The sequence below is a fragment of the Heterocephalus glaber genome, unplaced genomic scaffold (genome assembly GCF_053883595.1).
Source record: "Heterocephalus glaber isolate CG9 unplaced genomic scaffold, H.glaber_assembly_v1.0 deba00000281, whole genome shotgun sequence".
Taxonomy (NCBI): Eukaryota; Metazoa; Chordata; class Mammalia; order Rodentia; family Bathyergidae; genus Heterocephalus; species Heterocephalus glaber.
In genome coordinates, this window is record NW_028258139.1 from 24,461,550 (window position 1) to 24,482,043 (window position 20,494).

General features: G+C 40.3%; 1 protein-coding gene across 3 annotated transcripts in view; it reads left to right on the top strand.

Annotated features, from left to right (window-relative positions):
* Adcy8 (adenylate cyclase 8) overlaps positions 1-20,494 on the top strand; it is a 242,596-nt gene that overhangs the window by 155,531 nt on the left and 66,571 nt on the right. For 2 of the 3 annotated variants that reach the window (XM_004837939.3, XM_013069604.3), the window contains exons 8-9: positions 719-916; positions 15,345-15,445. In XM_004837939.3, coding sequence (XP_004837996.2) covers positions 719-916; positions 15,345-15,445 — 299 coding nt within the window. The remainder of the gene's footprint in view (positions 1-718; positions 917-15,344; positions 15,446-20,494) is intronic. The other variant, XM_087187765.1, reaches the window with a different exon arrangement.

A 20,494-nucleotide genomic window follows, 5' to 3' on the forward strand; every position in this document is an offset into this window, starting at 1 on the left:
ATGAGTATATAGATATCTAATGGTCTACCCCAGGGAGGGAAATATTTGGGAAGTACAAAAATTTAGTAATATCCATCAGGTTTGAGGAGCAGACCCTGGCACACATGATTGTTCAGTCTATGAGGAATGCTTAAAAAGAAAATGCAAGCTAAGAGACCCCCAGGTCTCCCCACCACCCTAAAATAAAAGAACACAGGGCTGGGGATTTAGCTCAGTGGTTCTGCCACCTACCTCGAAAGCGGAAGGTCCTGAGTTCGATTCCCGGTACCAAAAGAAAAAAAAAAAAAGAAAAAAAGAAATAAAAGAGCACATGAAAATGTGGAATTAACTCAGTGGGAGATGATCATTTTTCTGGGCTTTCTGGATGCATTTTCTTTCTGTTTCTTCTTTGGTTCTCTTTCTCTCATACCTGGGACGTGCCTGGTGAGAGAAAGGGTTATAATTAAACATTTCAAAGGTGGCTATGCTCCTAATGGTTCAACCAAAGGAATTCAGTGCACCTACATAGAGGAAACGTATCCTTCACAATGTGATACTTTGCCAGGTTGTGTTTCTCTGACCCAAATTCTAACTGATTGAATTTTGTAGGTTTCACTGAATACAACTGCATGGAATGCTATTACTCTTTGCAATGCAACATGATCTAAAGACATTGCATTTCTTTTTTATCCAAAGGGGACTAGCAGGTTTATTGTGTTTGCATGTGCTTTCCCCCTAGACTCTGGCTGCTCTAACAAGAAATTCAATAAATCTGCTTCCAAACCATCTTGCACAAGCTTTGCATGTCCAGTCTGGGCCTGAGGAAATTAACAAGAGAATAGAACATACCATCGACTTGCGGAGTGGCGATAAATTGAGAAGAGAACATATCAAACCATTCTCACTGATGTTTAAAGACTCCAGCCTGGAGCACAAGGTAGACCTGAGTCTCCACACTGGCTCTTTTTCTGAAGTAAATGATTGTAAATGTTCTTGTGGACAGAGACAGCGCGCAGGGGATGTGGTTTGGGTTTCTTTGCTGTTTGATTTGGTTTGGTTTCGTACTGTCTTTTCTTATTTGCTTTCAAAATCATTAGTAGACTGATGCCCATGCAAGGAAATGCTGTTAAAAGAGAGCCACAGCTTTGCTCTTGACTAAAGGAGTCCATAGTAAGCATCAAGTTTCTTCCACTTGGAGACTGTCTTTGCTTTCAGATGAATTCACACCATTTGCAACTTTGTAAAATAATATATAAAGATGCCGAGTAACTTGGTGTAAGCGTTAGTGATAAACATTGCCTTCCTTAGTTTAGATATCTATTATCCAATTTTCCAAGTCATCTGCTGGCTCAGAAATCCTGATCTAAGTTTAGGAGGAAGAAGATAAGTCGTGGATATGGAGTAAGTTTGAATTCATCTTCACCACTTCCTTACTATGTGACCATCAACAAGTGAAATAACCTCTCTGAGCATGCATCCCTTGCCATTCAATCAGGATAATGAATATGCCTTCTCAGATTTGTATGAAAGGCTCCTGAGCAATGTCTTGATTAGGCGAAGTGATCAATATGGTGATGGCATACTTATACTTTTTCCCATGTTCTTGCCCGACCCAGCCCTGAATCGTAAAGGAGGCTGACAAGAAAGGCTGCTGTCTCTGCTTAATGGGGCTGCTCCTTTGCACTGATAAAAGCCACTGACAGACCTTCTTTGGCTGAGCACAGGAGGTGTTTGCTGTCTGCAGGAGGCAAGAACAGCAGGGAATTTGCAAGCAAATTTCAGAAGTTTGATCCAGTACCCTGTAAAGCTCCAGTGAACAATTGTTTTGTGAGTTTATTTAGCTGCCTGGGTGATTCTGCCTTCTTCAGCTTGGGGAATTCACACCTCGGTGCACAACACCATTCCCAGTGAGTTTGTGGGATAACTACCTCCAGATTGCAAACTCCAAAATTAATACCTTCACCTGCAATCCCCAATGCAAAAGCATTTGTGTTTATGAAGTAATCATACTTCCGCAAAGTTTTGTTTTACTCAATGCCTCCAAAATAGCAGGTATTCTTTTCTTATTCATAATATAACAGAGAGACTAAGGTCCAAATTAGATACATTTTCTTTCCTTGTCATTCCGTGGAAAGAGCTAGGAAAATGAGCAAGGCGGTTTTGCAAAAACTCTTCCCCATCAGCCTGTGTGGATACCTCTGTCCAGAGCTAAACAAAGACTTTTCCTTCATTCTTGCTAACAAGGTACTTGCTTCTCTAATGGACCAACACAGGCAGACTATAGTTTCTAGTGTCTTTTATCTAAAACTGTCCACATTTCATCTGTAGTCACATGGTTGTGAGGCAAAGTTGGGCCTATGGGAGGCATGGCATGTCTGAAGGTGATTTCCAAAAGGACATAGGACTTGCCCATTGATGGTCAAATTATCCACCACCTAATGTGTGCTCTGCATGACACAGGTTCCCCCACAGTGAGGGCAATGAGTATCTCAGAAAACTCTCACTCCACTTGTGTCATACAGACTTTCCTTAGGGACTCTCTCTGAGCTTCCAATTAGGGACTGGGTCATTGCTGAGCAGGGAATATGGAATAAATAACATACTGAGTATTTACCAAGTACAAGGCACTGTTTCTATGATATCCATACCAACTGACAAAAACAACAGAAGGAAATGCTATTATGAGCCTTAGACTCAATGAAAGGAGACACAGAGAAATAATAACGAAGGCCGCCCAAAGTCACACTGTCAGTAGGGCCTGGGATCCGAGTCTGCTGTGACTCCAGAGCTAGTATTCTTGCTGAGTGGCTCTGCCCAAGCCCCCAAAGCTTGCTCCCTCTGGCTCTCGAATGGAGGAGACAGTGCTGTCTGTCCCCATCCTCTCCTTTATGAATTTTGGATGAGGTGAAGAGCAAAGGAAAGGAGATAGGGTAGCGGTTAAGTAGGAAAGGGTCTTAACGCCTTAGCAAAGTAAAAGCGAGGCTCTTAAATCCCAAGATTTCAGAATTCCAGAATCGCATCCGTGTGCAGCTACTCTGTGGTCTTATGAGAAACACTGCTGTCCCACTTATGAAGAGAGAACTTAGGTTCCAAGAATTAAGCTAAGATCACGGAGCTCAAAATCTGGCCACCATATTTCATTGATGGTAAGGTGCCATCAATGGAGAGATGCCCTATTATCTATGCTGCACTCAGAAATAAAAATAACCCAATATGACAAATGTAAGAGAAAATACACATACACGCGTGTACACACACACACACACACACACACACACACACACACACACGTCAAATTTATACCTCACGGTAAAAATGAATAAGGGGGAAAGGAGCAACCAGTGAGGTGAGGAAACCCACATGCCTACACCCTGATATTGACTAGATGACGGGGAAAAGCTCACCAAGATTTAAATTCCAAATGAAATCTGCATCAGTTTGCTGCCTGATTTCACATTCTGAATGCAATCTGTTTTTAAAAGTCTCAGGAAGAGGATTTAATTTAAAGCGGCACCGGGTTGACACTGCCACCTGGTGTCCAGCAGAAGCAGCTGCAAACTTCCCTGGAAAGAACTTCGAGTTTTGAGATGCCGGTGATAGTAAAGTGCATTCTGATTTCAGAGATATTGAGGTGTATTTTATCAAAAATTTCACATCTTAATTAGAAATGTGCATCTTAGAATTATTGAAATACATACGTATTTATAATTACAAAGCTTCTTTTCTTTCCACTGCCCCGGTCTGCTTCTTGGGAGCAAATTTGGACCATAAAGGCTTGTTTGCTTTTTTAAAAAAATGTGGAAACAATGATTATATCCTTTCCATTTTCATAAGGAAGCAGAGGCTTCATTCTGCTTGAACAATAAAATAATATGTGAATAAGGGAACTTGTTTTCCTCTCTACCTTTACCAGTGAATTAGAGAACACAATGTTCCATTGAAATGTTCAGAAATACTATGCAGATATTTCTTGGTCATGGCTAACAATAATTGGTGTATCTATCGACATGTCATGAGAACAAGACTTTAACATACTTCATGATGCTGAGTACTTGCTGAATAAATAAGAAGATGAACAGAAGCTCAGGAGATGGAAGAATGCTGCCTAGCCTCCTATGACTGGCCTCTATTTTTTGCAAACTAAGGTCCATGAGTTAGATTTGATCTGACCCTTTCCAGTGGAGTTTCAGGAGAGAAGACATGTTCTGCTCACTTCTGCCATGGAATTTGAGATGGTTCTTTCTTCTCCTGCCCTCCCCCCAATAATGCTTCAGGTTAAACTTCAGAAAAGCATGCCGATGACTCCTGTGGCTTAGGGAAGTTTGGACAACACATTTTTGCTTCTCTATTCCCTGGCTGTGAAATCAGGACTCCGGACAGCTCCACAACAAGCTGACTGTATGAATTTCCTCTGACCGTGGTAACCGGAAGCACCGGCTTTCTCAGAACCAGCAAGGTTTACTTCTATTTTCCAGTGCCATTATTTGTAGCATCTCCTTTCAGTCTCAAAACTCCCCAGAGTGATGTCATATGACAAGTCATGGGACAAAAAGCCAGTTTGGAATTAGTGCTTCTCAACATTTTCACTTCCCAGCAACCTCATAAGGACTTTCTCAGCACAACCTTGGGTCAGGAAAGGGACCTAATTCAGTCATCAAAGGAACCCGTCAGCACCCTCAAAGTTCACAGATGAATTCTTTGCCCTTCTTTACTGAGTCATTTTCCAAAGGGCCTTACCTATCTCAGGGACAGGCAAAAATTGGAACTATAGTAAAAAGATGCAGAAAATGATGTGTTTATCAAATGCTACAATGATATTGCATTGTTTCCTTATTTTAAAAAAAGAATGAGTTTTCACTAACAAAAGTTTATGTCAAATACATAAGGCAAAGAGAAGAAAATAATCTTCTCTTTTGATCTTTAAACTCAGGATAATGTCTGTTAACATTTTGGCATCTGTCGTGCTGGTCTTGCTGGAGAATTTCCATCTATATATTTAGCTGTGCAATTTTTATAAAAATAAATATAATGCTTTGTTATGTAGCCTTGAGGATTCTTGACTTAGGCTTTTCTCACATTATTATTTAGCAAAATACTTTTAGTAATTGCACATTATTACATTGCATGTTTTAACCATTTTGGCTTTTTTTCAGTATTTTACTATTATAAATCACAAACTATGTTTTGGTGACCATTGTCATAGTTAAATCACATCCATGGTTACTATTTCTTTAGGTTAAAATTATAAAGAAACTGAAAGATTATATGTTTTAAATCTTGAGCTGTATTCTGAAATTGACTTAAATTATTGGGCCTAAACTTTTCAAAATTATCAATTTGATGAGATGCATCTCCTTATCATTTTTGCTTTTATTGTGATTGAAGTTGGAACTTGCCTTACATGTTTTGGTTTTTATACTTATTCTTTTGTAATTTTTACATTTTTCTTATTTGCACATCTTTTATCATGGGCCCACCTCTGTCTTAATGAACTGTGAGCCTCTTTTATCCAATGAGGCACCTAACTCTTTGGGGGATCATTTATCTTGGACCTTTCCTTTCCAAGTACTTACAAGAAGGGGATGTTTCTCAGCTTTTGGTCTCATTTCTCTTTGGAACAAGACTCTGAATTAAATTTAGAATAGAGAAGGCAATTAATTACCATTATTTATGGATGTTTTTAGGACAGAGAAACTTACCTAAAACCTTTAAAGCCTTAGGAGAGCTTAATAAAATAAGAACACTGATGTGAAATAAATCATTAAGCTTAGTGTTCCAAAAACAGGGTTACCACCTCAGAATGAGAGAATTTCTTCATCTTGAATGGAGATTAGTATATGTTTAATAGACACTTCAAATTGATTGGGTATTTATGTGTGCGATGTGGGCAGTTACTGGCTTAAGTGTTAAAATGAAACCGTATCAAGGAAGATCAGATTTTCTTCCTTTCAATGATAATATTTTTCTGCTCAATTCTAAAACTTCTTCCTTTGGGAAAAGGCTCCCTTCTGTCTCTGTGACAGATGTGTCCATAGCACTCTTTTCTTTTGGCTAATAGATCTCAAACATGAGAATCACCTGGGGATCTTACTGAACTGTAGATACCTGCCCAACTCTCTGCTCTGCTATTCTAAATTGTCATCCACCCTTCTTGCCCTTAGCTGACCATGGGAATTTGGGCTGGTCATTTGCCCCACATGTTCAAAGATAAGCTCATACTGGAAGGTCCCCAGGTCCACATCTGAGCCCACGTGGCCCCCCATAGCCTACAGGGGATGTCTCTGTAGGGCTCACAATGGTCCCAGGAGCAAATGGACCTTGGGTCAAATCCCACTTTGGAAATACAAGTGGGCACACAGGGCTGTTGATTAATTTCCTGGTCATTAGTGGACACGGACAAGTTGATCTCTTCTTGTCATCCCTGCATGAGTGCAGAATGTTCATTTAACTCACAAAGGTTAAGTCTTTGTTAAAAGACAAGACATAGACTTGATTTACTCAGTAGATGTGACTTGGACCCAATTCCTTCCAATTACTGTCTGGAAGATGTAGGACAAGGGGGCTTGATCTCGTTGAAATGCTGATGATCAGCTGCCCTGACACTGATGTGAAAATTAGATGATACTATTTTCATGTAATAGATGTTTTCAGAGGTGTGATAGTCTTTCTCTTCCCTTGTCCTTCTGATTACTTTTATGTCATTCCAATACTGAGTAAGGAAGGTTAAACCCATCACTTAAAATAAATCTCACAATTTTAGAACTTTTTAAAGAAATTATTTCATGAAAAATGTTTAGAGCAAGCCACATCATTGTATCTTGTATCCCAGGATACCAGAGTTCCAGCCTTCATAAATGTAATCAAGTTCAGGCTCATCACCCATTGGGAGAGCCATTCCCATTAACATCTCTAGATCATTGGGATAGAAGCAGTGACCAGCTCAGCTTCTACGATATATTAAAATGGGTGAGCATCATTTATTTGACTTTTCTCCAAATGATTCAGTGAAGCCAAATTCCCTATTATTACTTTTTTCCAATAAGATGAGAAAGATGAGGTCTCTCTAAAGCCATCTAGTGTTTGATTGTTGCCAAAGGCTACGCCTTCTTAGACAAGGATTTTGGGGTCCTTTTGTGCGTAGATTTTTTTGCTCTGCAAGCGCTGTCTTTCTACCCACACTTCCTGGGATTCTTGGGCCGTGTGTCTGACACAGCACAAAGCATTTGCTCTGCTCAGTCTGTGCTGCTCCTGTGCACCTGCACCAGGCATCCTATGCCGAGTGCTGTAGGAAGACAGAAGGCCATAGCCTCTGCTCCCTGGGAACAGACACTCCTGTTTGTGATCTTGGGCCATACACTGAACTTCCCACCATAATGGCTGCTCACAGGGTTGCTGTGCAGGTGAAACGCAGCTAGTATTCATTAAGTACTTCAGAGGTTGTGATTCATCGCACTGCAGTGGCACTGTCACAGAGAAATTGATATTTGTCAATCACTTATGACTGTATCAAGCCTTATCATGAATATCTTTTATTTGTTACCTCATTTAATTTGATTGTTACAATATCCTTTCATGTGAGTGTCAGTTTTCCTATTTCACCAGTGAGAGAGCTGGGAGAATCTGAGCAGTTTTCCAAGGTTCCCATTTAAAGAAGGCAAGAGAGTTGGAATTAAAAATTAATTTACTATGTCTCCCAAACCCAGACTACTTCTAATGCACCTGGCAAAATTCTATAGTTTTTACAGTGCCTTCTTCCCATGCAGTTTGGAATGCACTGAGGGTGTGTTCAGTGGGGAGTATGTGAGGGAAAATATGGCAATGTGTGTGACAAATGCCTTGGAGAAGAAATAAAGCAAAATTAAAATCATCGCAATATCTTTTATCATCTACCAAACAAATGTATGCACATATACATGTGTGACCAACCATTTAAAAACCAATTCACCATGTGTTTCTGCAACACCCAGAACCTTGCTAAAGATGTACTAAGGGCAATGCCATCCCTCTACTATCAATCCATGTGTAAAATCAAATTAGTGAATAAGTAAACCACGGAACAGCTTTTCTCTCATAACAGTGGGGATTGGAGTGATTCCTTGAGTCGTTTTTTAAGCTGTGTATCCAAAAGCAGGCAGATTAGTTCAAGTACTCAGTAGTTAGCTACGTGACTAAATGGTTTGAGAGAGCAAATAAAACCAGAGATAAGCTTCTAAAAAGACCAAATACATAGTAAATTAAACTGAGGTCACTCTTCATTTTTTACACATAAATCAGCTATTAGATTTTGCTCAGTTTTTATTTAATAGTGACTCTCATAATTATGCTTGCTATGAACCAAGTTCTATGCTGAGTATTTTTTAAACATTCATTTAATGGTACTTTTTTTCTCAGTCACATAAAAATAAGATTTTTGCCATATAAGAGAATCCTTAGGTAATCCTTTTGCTTAGTATACTCGGTCTGTTTTCTATCTTCAAAATTTCTCTCATTTTCTCCGTTCTCCATAAAGAAAATCAAAGTAATGGATACTGAAAAGATTTCAGAAAAAATATATCATGTACTTTGATGTTTCCTCTTCTCATCAGCTTTTATTTTAGTTATAATTACTGATCAAATAATAAAGGAAGAATTTGACAAACAAAATAAAGCAAAGAAAATGAATAACCTTGCTCTTTTTATTTAGTTTTTTTTTTCCAGGATCAGGGGTTGAACTGAAGTCCTTGGGCTTGTGAGGCAGGCATGCACCACTGAGCTAAATCCCCATCCCTACATTTATTTTTTATTTGAGACAGGGTTTTGCTGAGTTTCTAAGTTAAACAAGCTGGGCTCAAATTCTCAATCTCGCCCTGAATGAACTTTCTGATGGGTTACAATATTGGACTCTGGAATTAGATAATTTTAAAATGCACATTTTTGTCTTGGAAACATTCAGAATGTATTGAACCTCTTCATTTCTTATTTAGATCCACCCAGGTGAACTAAATTGTCTCAGGCATCCTCTTTCATTTCTCTAAATCAGATACTTCCTGGTCATTAACATAATCTTAATTTTAAATAAATTATTCTGTTACAGTATCATGCTACCTTTCAGTTTTTGCTGCTCTAGTAAGTCCCAAACTAGTAAGAATATTTAGGCTTCCTCTTTCAGGTAAAATGACAGGTTTCAAACAGGCTCAGAGGGGAAAAAAAAATCTGTCCTTTATTCAAACACCAAGCTTGTGAGACTCCTTTACATTCTTCATATTACCTTGTAAAATTACTGCTTTTATACTACCCTCCAGAAAGTCAAATGATTTCAAGGGCCACTTCACTTGCATCTTTTTATCAGAACAATTAACCAATTCCAGTCCCACAAAGCCAGCATTTTCAGTCAGAATTACTAACTTAATCTACAACAGAATAGTACAGAATGATAGGATTATGATGACTTCAAACCCAGAGGTGGTTGACCCAGTCCTACGACAATAAAGCCTTCATGTGTAGACATCATCATCATTTACAGCAAGGAGATTCTATGCACAGAACACGAGAAAAATTACCACTCTCTTGGCCTCTTCACTGCTTGAGTGCTAAATTGATCCAAAAAGGAAGTATCATCCTTCCTAAGGATAGAAGGTTTGGGGGAGCACTAGCTGGAATAATGGCAGATTAGAAGCGTTGTAAAAGTTCTACATGAATTATAATATGTCATTTAATTTCCCTAATAATGAAGAGCATAAAATTAGAAAATATATTACCATTCAGGGTCTTCCGTCATCCCTGGAAGGGGAAAGTATCCTGCTATCTCACATTTATGAAGCTATTTGTCTCAGATACATTTTAGTATGTTTCCTTGTTGAGTCAACAAAACATGAGGAAACCCACCTTCATTCAAAGGCCGGGTTTACTTGGAGAGAGGTATGCCAGGGCCAGATCTCTCAGACTATCTGTCGCTCACAGAATTGCTTTTCTTGATGATATGATTGAACTAGACACTAAAATAAAGAATATGGTCTACTACAAAATTTTTTTAATTGCAAATTAGACTCTTCCTTTTTTGCTACTCTGCCCTTTACCCAAATAGTCTAATATAAGGATTCTGTAGGCCATTGCCATGCTACATAATGCATGAATTTGACAATAGAACAGAAGTTAAATTTCTACATTCTTATACAAAATCATCCTGATGGAAACAATGCTTTGTTGATTTATACCAACAAAAGTTGTACTAGAAAAATATCTTTCTTTGAAGTGGATTTTTCCAAAGATGGAATGAGATCTCAAGTGAGGAGCTAATTTTTCTATCCACGGACGTATTCAGGCCAGAGTTAATGGCTCATTTCTGAGAAATTCTACTAAGTATAATTAGCATTAGTAAGGTTTGGACCAAGGTGACAAATGCAACCCATTCTACAATAAGATTTCATAACATCACTTACAATTTAGGTAAAAAGCACCTTGGACAATTAACTAGATAACTGCTGTAATTGGAAGAATTCTCTGTATTTTATAGAGATGTAAGAATGCCAACAGCATCTTTTGGCTTTTACTTGAAATGGAAGATCTTGGAGTAGGGGGATTCCCAGTCACCACCAAGGAGGACTGGCTCAGGCAGAGAAACGTAGAAGACTGGGATCTCTACCTATCACCTCTACTGCTGACTTTGCTGATCAACTCTCTATGGATGAGAACTCTAAACTGGGCTTTTCCTTCATGTGATCAGACTGGGATTTCTCAGTTTCTTTGTGACAGATGTAGAACCCATTGGCCCCTCAAAGCTCTGATTTCAGTTTGGAAGATGACTTTCAAAGAGTTTGATGCCAACATCCCCAGAAACAAACAAAACAGAACACAAATCTTCTTGCGTCATTCCTTGGGAAGGGATGCCAAGTCTCAACATCAAATCAAGTCAGAGTTTTCATTTCTGAAACAAGTTCATAATCATTCCCAAGACCGTGGCTCCTCTCTTTCTGTTGCATTCTAAAAAGAATCCACTATCTCTTTGGTTTTATTCCCTGTTATCAATTCACCCATCCAGACCTGAAGAAGCAGCTCTTTATTTTGCATTCTGAATGAAAATGCAACAGTACAAAACCAATTCACAGTGTTCTGAAGACCATCCTCTGCCCAGGTCATGCTCACTGTAATTCTAGCCAAGTTCTATGCAGACCCAAATTTTTAGCACCCATCCTTTCTTTGTATCATAAATTACATCTCTTAAATATGCTGAGAAATACTGTCACGCACACCAGGCACAGAATTATCCTGATGATAGCAAGAAAGCATGAGGTGGTTCATCTAGAGAGATGGTACACTTTGAGTCAAATTCTGGATTGCCCATTTAAAATCTATGCAAGTGTGATTGAGCTCCTCAATCATCCTAATCTTCAGTTTTTCTGTCTCTAAAATGGGAATATGATAAACAGGATTTCCCTCAAAGTGTTACCATAATTAAACTGGATTATTGCGAAGCATGTAGCACAGTACCTGCCTCATGCTAGGCATTACTGATTATTATTCAATATATTGACCTTTCCCTGATTCAACTCAAGCCTTACAGACTGAAAAATAATCATATTACAAATTCTCGCAGAAAAGCTTTCAAGGAAATATTTGTAATTTGTTCAGAGTGATGTGCCCTCTTTATTGTTATGAGTCATATGACAGAGGGCTCAAGTACTGCCTCAGGCATTTCCTGCCCATGGACAGTGGACCCATGGAATGAACTTGACTCCAGACAATAGATGTGGCTTCTTGTCTGAATCTTACCACTAAACAGTCAACGATGACAAGCTTGTGTCCATTGCTGATCCTCAAGTTTGTCATCTGGAAAAAACAAATAGATTAACAATCTTTCTTCCAGAACAAGAATTTGGTAAATCATGAGGGTCTAGTAATTATTTCTAAGGACTTCTTTCCTTGGAAGCAAAAAATTCCACTCATTGTGATATTTTACAAAGTAAGGGGAGGAATAAGGGCAGGGTATTTTCCTACGTGAGAGGATCGTACATGAAATCAGAATCCCTTTTCAGGAATTTTTTCTAACATGGTATATATTCAATTAGCAATAATTTTGGGGTCCTGACTGAGTGCAAGGTGCAATTGTGTACAAAGATATAAAAGATAACATTTTAGAAGGCAACGCCATGGTTGAAAAGATAGTTTTCACAAAGGTAAAAGTATAACAGTAAGTGTAATAAATTAACAATAAGAAACATTTACGTTGTTGTGTGCAAGACACCACTCTAAGGACTTAGCATACATTATTAACACATTTCATCTACTCAATAACCTTTTTGAGATAGCTCTCATTATACCATATTCTAGGAAAAATAGAACATAGAAAGTTTAGTAAATTTGTCCAAGGTTGCATACTGGTAAGAGTTGGAGCTAGTATTCAAATCCAGGTAGTATAGCTGTAGATGAGTTCATGCTCACAGCTGAGGTATAACAAGATAAATGGGACCAAGAGAGGATAGAAGAGAGGCTGGACAAGGAATGCCTAGCGCAGGCAGCACAAGTGTGTAACTAGATTAATATAGCCACAAACTCAAGTGTTCAGCTGTTCACAAGTCAAGAGGAAGTGAAATGAATCATCACTGAATCTCTGTATTCTGTAAGTCTCAGCCAATTTGGAATTTTCTTTGCCTGGTCTCATCTCCTCATATTTCAGAGTAAAAATTCACTTCATTTTGAAACCCAGTATTCTGTTTGATTGATATGAACTTCAAAAATATAATGAGTCTCTTATTTGATGGGGCTTTGATAGTCATTGAAGTTTGAACATGAAAATAATAGAATGTTCTAGCATTGCAAAGTCTACGCATCATACAATGTCCCCATTTGACAGAGAAGAGAGCCGGGGGGTCAATAGAGCTGAATTTGTTACAGTGAAATGCTGACAGAGCTGGAGGAGAAGTAGGTTTTCCTGTTTTTGCTCCACTCACTATCTAAAGAAATGAAAAATATTAAATTTTGTGCAACTTTGGTCTGGACAAATGATGATTATGTGGAATTTTAATTCATCAGTAAGAATCATTCAGGAGAAGGGGGAGCTTGGGGTCTATAGTAAAAGTGAGAAAGCTTACTTCCCAGAGAGGAAAGGGCAACAGTGGCCTTTGCATATATTAACTAGTTTCATTCTTCCCATAACCCTCATGAGATAGCTCCTATTATTATATATCCATTTTCTAGATGAGAAAACAGACATAGAAACCATAGTAAATTAATGCAAGTAAATTGCACAGGTAGTAAGTGTTGGGTCTGGTATTCAAATCTGAGTGGTCTATCTCCAGATTAGTCCATGCTTACAACTAAAATATTAAAAAGTGGGTCCAGGTGAGGACAGAACAGAGGAGAAATGGGATCCTTTGCACAGGAGCGAGTCCTCAAGCTTAGGCACTGGGAGGGTGGAAGTGGAGAATGTTTAGGACCCTCCGATGTCCTGTCCCCGCATAGAGGGGAAAATAACCCATTTCCCTGGACAATGCAGAGGCCACTTGGGGATAGTCAGCAGACATTGGAGCAGACATCGGAGTTGTTATGGAAAGGAATTCTGACACTGAGAAATGATGGTCCATTACAACTTCAAGATGCGGTGATGATGACAATGACAGGTGATATGATTATGAGGATGATGATAATGACGATGATGATTATAATGGTGATGATTACAGCTAAATAAAGAAGAAAGATGTTAAGAATAAGACATTCGATTAAGCACACTAAGACTTACTATTGTTGTTAAAATTGCAATATCAAATCCATTCAACTAAGCTGGCTTAAAATTAATCAGTCATTCAAAAAATAATTAAATCTTGTGCAACTGGGTGCTAAGGAATTCAGACACTTATCTTTCTTTGAATTAACTGCTTTGTGGCTAACTCATTCATTTTCAAGCTGTCAGTGTGGGTCTCTGTGACTGTACCCTGTTCTTGGGTAGCACTATTGGTAACTATTAATAACAAGGATTTTCCTACAGCTTTATCAGGAGTGAGCATGGCTTGTAATAAACCTTCAGGGTCATGTTCACGGAGCCCCTCCAAATACCAAGTACTGTAGGTTGTCAGTAACTGAACAGAAACTGCCATACTGAGGAAGAGAAAAATAACTGCCTTGCAAAAGCAGTAACCACACAGTCTCTGAGCAGTGCTGTGATTCTCCTAGTTAGCTCCCGGCTTCAGGTCCTTTCCTAGACTTTGGCCATGACATGGAACAGTAAGCTCCAGTCTAAAACCTGGATAATTGCATGAGGTCAGCAAGAGAGTAAAAATCATAGAAAATCATGCAAACACCATACCAAAGTTAGACTAATTTCATAGACCTTACTAAAACCTTACCTTGGTATTGTGGACACAAGGCCTACAATGTTATGAGAGTACTCTTTCCTATATTCCTATATTCCTAGGGAAAGTAACTTTGAAATTCCTATCAAGGAAACAGAGCACCACTGCTTAGATTTCTCTTTCCTCCAACCATGCCAAAATAAAATGATCAACATAACAAACCTCTCTGGAATTCGGGCAAAATGAGGGTCTTAGTTTAAACTAATTCTCAGCTCTTTCTCAGTTTTATAAACCCTCCTTCCTTCTGAAAGAAGTAAATGATTCCTCAATTTAGTGACTCCAAGATGGTTGGAGAGGGGAGGCAAGCGTAAGGCAAATCCGTATTCAATGCTGACCTTCCAGGAGATTTTAGAGCTGGACAATGAAATTACTGGCTACTCTGGGCAACCAAAATTGAGTTACCGCCATTCTCCAGGACTGCTGCAGTGGACAAGTGAAAGGCGTCGTGCGCAGGACTGTGTCAGCCCTGGTGTCTCTTCTCTGAGACAGACACACTAACCAGAGATCTTGCAGGCTACTTTCTACTCTGAGATTCTGAATTGATTTTCAACAGTTCTTATAAAACAGAAAAAGCAGGCATGAAGACCCCGTGGTAAAATATGTTGCCATATGCTCAAACCTAACACGAAGTAGGGCAAGGTCCTCATGTGGCTTAAATTTACTCATGAAGAAATACAACGTGAAGGTGACTTTCTATGCTTGCTGCCATGTGCTCTTCTGTTTTGCTACAATCACTGTAATTTTGCGGAGAGGGAAGAACTCGGTAAACACATGCAAACTCCTCCTCCCAGAATTTTTACTGTGAAGAGAGCTGTATTCACTCCTCCTGTGCTTTCTTTGACTTGTAGGTGGGTGGGTGGGATGAGGATAATGCTCTATGAAGGTTTTATGAAGATATGGGTTCTTCTCAATATTTTAAAAAATATTAAATTATCCTGTTTCTTGTTGCTATTTTCCCTAAACTCAGACACTGCTAAAACTTAACTCTTTCAAAAGTTTAATCTGCTGCAAAATAATTCATTCTCCTTTTTTTAATTACAGTATTCTCAAATGAGAGATGAAGTGTTCAAGTCAAATTTGGTCTGCGCGTTTATCGTTCTTCTATTTATCACAGCAATACAAAGTTTGCTTCCTTCTTCAAGGTAAGTACAGAAGGACTAAGTAATCAGGGGAAATGTCTCTGTGAGATGATGACCTCTTACCTGTAGGCAGCCAACTGCTGTTCTCCAGGAATCAGAAATACAATGACTAGGGCTGGGGATTTAGCTCAGTGGTTTCGCTGCCTGCTGCACAAGCACAAGGGCCCGAGTTTGATCCCCGGTACCAAAAAAAAAAAAAAAAGAAATATAATGACTATCCAGGATCCATACCAACATGTTTGACAATTCAGTGTCTATTCTAACTTAGACTTAATTTCATTTCTCTTCCAAAGCAACAGTCTTTTTCCTATTTTTTTTTGAGACAGAGTCACTATGTAGTTTAGGCTGGCCTTAAACTCACTATGTAGCCCAGGCTGGCCTCAAACTCACAGTGATCCTCCTGCCTCAGCCTCCCAAGTGCTAGGATCACAGGTGTGCGCCACCACACCTGGTTTCTTGCCAATCTTAATAAAAACAAACAACCAAAATTAAAATAGGTCCCACTGACATTCAATACTGCACCCATGAATGCAGAAAGTAACTCTCTATAAGAACCTCAGTCACCATCTACTTGTCCATTGGTCCATGGGAGTTATTCATAGAAGTTCATCATAGCTTCCTGGGTTGGCAAATTTGAGACTTTAAGAATACTACTAGCACCTATATGAGGGCCAGCCACTAAATGCTACTGTACACACAGTGACTCCAGAAACCTTCATGGGTTAGGTACTGTGATTGTACTCCTTTTAAAGAGGAGGGAACCAAGGCTCAGACCAATGAAATGCATTGCCCAAGGTCTCTCGGTTGAAAAATATTGCAGCATGGATTCAAAACTACTGTCTCCTGGTATCCTTCTCTGATTTATTCCCTGTATAGCATATACATATCTACATATCTATCTATGTGCATAACATTTAGGTAAATACATACATAGCATATGCATCTAGACGTACATGTATATTTTAATTGTTTCTTTGCCTAAGAGGACTAGGGTCAGGGAAAGAGAGATTGCAGAACAGTAAATTGTGTTTGTGGGTAAGGCCTGACCAGATTCACACAAACTTCCGGGACTCCCTTGTTCACTTCTGTGTGGGGATGTGGGACCGAGATTGGTATGGTCAGAGTGTCGCATGACCCTCTGGACTCATGGAGCACAGGGTGCTGAGTGCCTGCCATGCTCCTGTTTGCTGAACGGTGGGACATAAACACATCCTCGCCATCACAAGGCTTACAGTCCACCGGCAATAAAGCTGAACAATTAGCTAAGCAGCGGTGAGACAGGATGGGGACCATGGTGTGAAGTGTAGGTGGGATAGGATTGTGAGTAGATGAGGCAAGCTTCCGGGGGAAGGTCCAGTGACAGCCCCACCCTCCTGAAGGAGCTCATGAGTCATGAAAAGGGCCAAGAAGGCCCGAGAAAAGGAAAGGCTGGAAACAAACAGTGTTCTGGAGGACAGGAGTGTGTTGTGTGAGTCTTATTAAGGAGCTGTAGCTGACTGGCAAAGGAGAATTTCTTGAAGCATTTTAATGGAAGACATGATTGGACTCATGCTTAGAAGGATCACATTGAACATGGATGAGTAGGAGAGGGCATGGGCAATGGGTAGGCAACTGCAAAATCCAAGCAAGAGAGTTGCTAGTGTAGTTCAGTGGTGGAGCACTTGCCTAGCATGCACAAAGTCCTTGGTTCAATCCCAGCACTGCAAATACTTTTTCAAAATCTAAGCAAGAAATAATAGAGACAAGAAAGTGGTTGTTGAGGAGAAAGGAGAAGATGTTTTAGATATGTCAGGGCAGTGATCGAAGTTCCCAGTGTCCACTGGCTATGGGGGCCTAGATAGAAGGGAGAGACCCAAAGGGCCCTGAGGTTCTGGACTTGTCACTGGACAGGAGGGTCAGGAACCTCCAGAGGAAGTTAGGTTACACTTCCCAGCAAGTCTGGGTGGATTCCCTTCCCAGGTGCACGACCAGGAGGTGGGAGATAGTCTGAACACCCTGATTCCTGGGTGGAGAAAAAGCCTGGACCCTCACCCAGCAGCTAGACAGAAGGCGTCTCTACCCTGGGTTCCAACTGAACCCCATAACAGCATATAGCTAGTGCTCCAACTTCACTCACTTCCTGAACAGGAAAATCTGACCTGAAGGAATCTTCAGACAATCCACATGTGGGAAGTGAGGGGTGTATTTGCTCCTGACACAGTTCAAACTTTCTGTAATGTGCTGGTTTCCTTTCCAACTCATTCTGATGGCTGCCTTGCAACTAAACAGATGCTCAGTGCCTTTGCCTCATATCTCTTCTGTTGTGGTGTTTTAGCAGATCTCTCCTCATATGGCCACAGCTAGTTTCCAGATCCTGAAGCAAAAATTAATGGCCCCTAGCAAAAGCAAACCATGCTGGCCTAGCTGTTTTCTTTAGTTCCCACATCTTTACAAATGTTTTTTCCCAGAAGGTAAACTGAGGAAAGCCTACAAAATATCTTACAATGTCTTTGGTGGTTTCAGAATAATGCATCTAAGTCTGCATACATAGTGATAAGAGAGAGAGAAAGACAAAGGGGAGAAAGAGACACGCATGGACAGAGACAGAGAAGGAAAAGAGAAAGGAAGAGGAAGGAAGGGAGAGACAGTGAGCAAGGGAGGGAGGATGAGAGGAAAGAAAGAAAGAAGGAGGTATCGGGTCTCATTACTCTCCGTACATCTTCCTAGCTATATACATAAGTTCGGCCTCTTGAAGCTTTGGTTTCCTCATCTGTAAAATGGGAATAATGGATTTCAGTCAAATTTAAACCACCCATGCCCCTTTTTTGGCAAACCCTGATGCCTCTCCTACCAAGTCACATAGTTTTCATGTGTTGCAAGGGTTAAGAATATCTTCCTCTCAGAGTTGTTCCAGGGTCAAGTGCACAGTCGCACTCGTGGAGTCTGCAGCTGCTCAAGTGTCACACAGATGTCATCTTTTGCTGTGGTCTTTCTCTGTCCTATTGCACTGCACACTACATAGGCTGTCCACTCATTTCCACTGTGCCCTGCCTTCTCAGCAAATGTCAAATCATAGTATCAACCCCAGTCTTGCTTCACAGACAGACTGCAGAGGATAATTAGAACGTAATGTCTAGAAATGATTTGAATAGAGCTGTTGGCAAATCCCTCATCATTCTTTTTGCAACTAGATTTCAGAAATGAAAGGTTTCCTTGCTTCTTATGCGCACCAACAATGCAAAGGCAAATTCAGAGCCCCTGGACGCCTGAATAGCTCTATAATTAGATGAAATTTACAATCTGATGTTATAATGTTTGTGTGTGCAGAAATAAATGAGTGGTGAGGAGCTGCTACAGAGTTTCCAGAGAAATTTTATGAGCAGTGCCAGTACCTTGCTAAAAAGCCTCTGTGGTAATTAATATTCTGCCCATAGATATTTGAAATGCATTTCATCTCCTCAATTACACCACAAGAAAGAGAGCTAACATTTCCTGAGGTTCTTATTATATTCCTTTATTATTTTATTTACCCTATTAAAAGATAGGTTTTAAATTTCACTATTAAAGATTAAAAATGATGTTTTAAAGATAGTTACCTTGCTGATGACTGCTCTACAGGTTCTGTTTCAGAACTGCAGGATCAAACACACAAGGCTTTGGTTTTTCCACCGAGCCCCATGGCCTGTCTTCCACCTCGCTCCCTTTTTTCAGTAACCTCAGAGGGAATCATTCAGAAAGGTACCTGGGTTCTGGGGAGTTCTGTATGCAAATTCTCGCACACAGCCCCCAGCATACCCTGATGATGCCCTGTCTCCTGCAGTGTATGTACAAAAGCCCACGAGCAACAAAACATCAATTTGATAGATTTCCAAACAGTGATGCAGATGCCTGAGCAAAACTGTAGCTCAAGTTGGAATATAGAGTGTGGCTGGAGTCAACAGACCATGTGGTCTCATCACAAATCTCTTGAATCTTTGCCTTCCCAAGACCCATCTTTAAACCCCAGTGTGAGATCTCACTGCTGGGAAAGACCAACTCAAGACACATTTGCCAGTGCCAAAGATGTGTACATCAGCCTTTGGAAAACCAGTTAAGTGCCCACAGTAGTAGAAGTAGCATAGCTCTTGGAGCAGACTACACACATGCAGCTCAATGTTCCCCCACCATGGTACAAAGAGATGAGACGGAGAACAGGAACAAGAAAGAGTCAAGAGCATCCCATCAAGGCCCTGAGTACGGTGCCGTGCTGGGCACTTGCGAGTTTGAAGGTCATGCTGAACATCTGTCAAACTTGCCTTTCCCTAGTTTGCTTCTGCCTTGCACTTGGAAACGAGTCATGCTTATTCTCCATGCCTGCTTCACAGTACTGACACGTGCCAGCCTTGGAACTGGCCCTCTCTCCCTCGGGAATGCCTGATAAAGCAATCCACCTGCATTCTCCTTCATTTGCCTCCCCTGGGTACCCAGAAGTAATGGTGCATTGTCAGGAGTGTTTGCCAGCCCGCCATGTGAAGGGCATTTCCCATCTGCCTGAGCCCCCTGGGAACCCACTGCTGCATGAAACTCCTGCTTTTAACTAGAACTCCCACAGAGATTTCTTGTCAAAATGCTCCACAAAGTCAAAACTGATGGAGTATTTTTTTAAAATACTGTAAGAATAACTGAAGCCTTGGGAGGAGCCACCTTCCAGGCTTCATGCCACTGGGACTTACAGAGGGAATTGACATACTGGTTTCTCCCTCTTTGCACATTTTTATCCCTCAGTCACTGTTATGTCATGCACCTTTCTCTCCTCCCTGACCGCATTTCCTAAATTCCCTCTGCTTCACACTAGCTTCTCCCACAGCTTCCTCTGTGGTCTTCTTGCTGGACACACCGCGCTCAGGCAAGCTCTTCCACTCCCAGATCTGCAGCCATCACCTGCTCACCCCAGCCCTGGTTCCTCCAACTGCACAGACTCTGGGAAACTAGGAAACGCCAGCTGGACGATCTATAAGCAACCAACATTTAACTTGCCCAGAATCAAATTCATCTACTTATCCCCTGTGCAAAATAGCTTCTTTCCCTCTACTC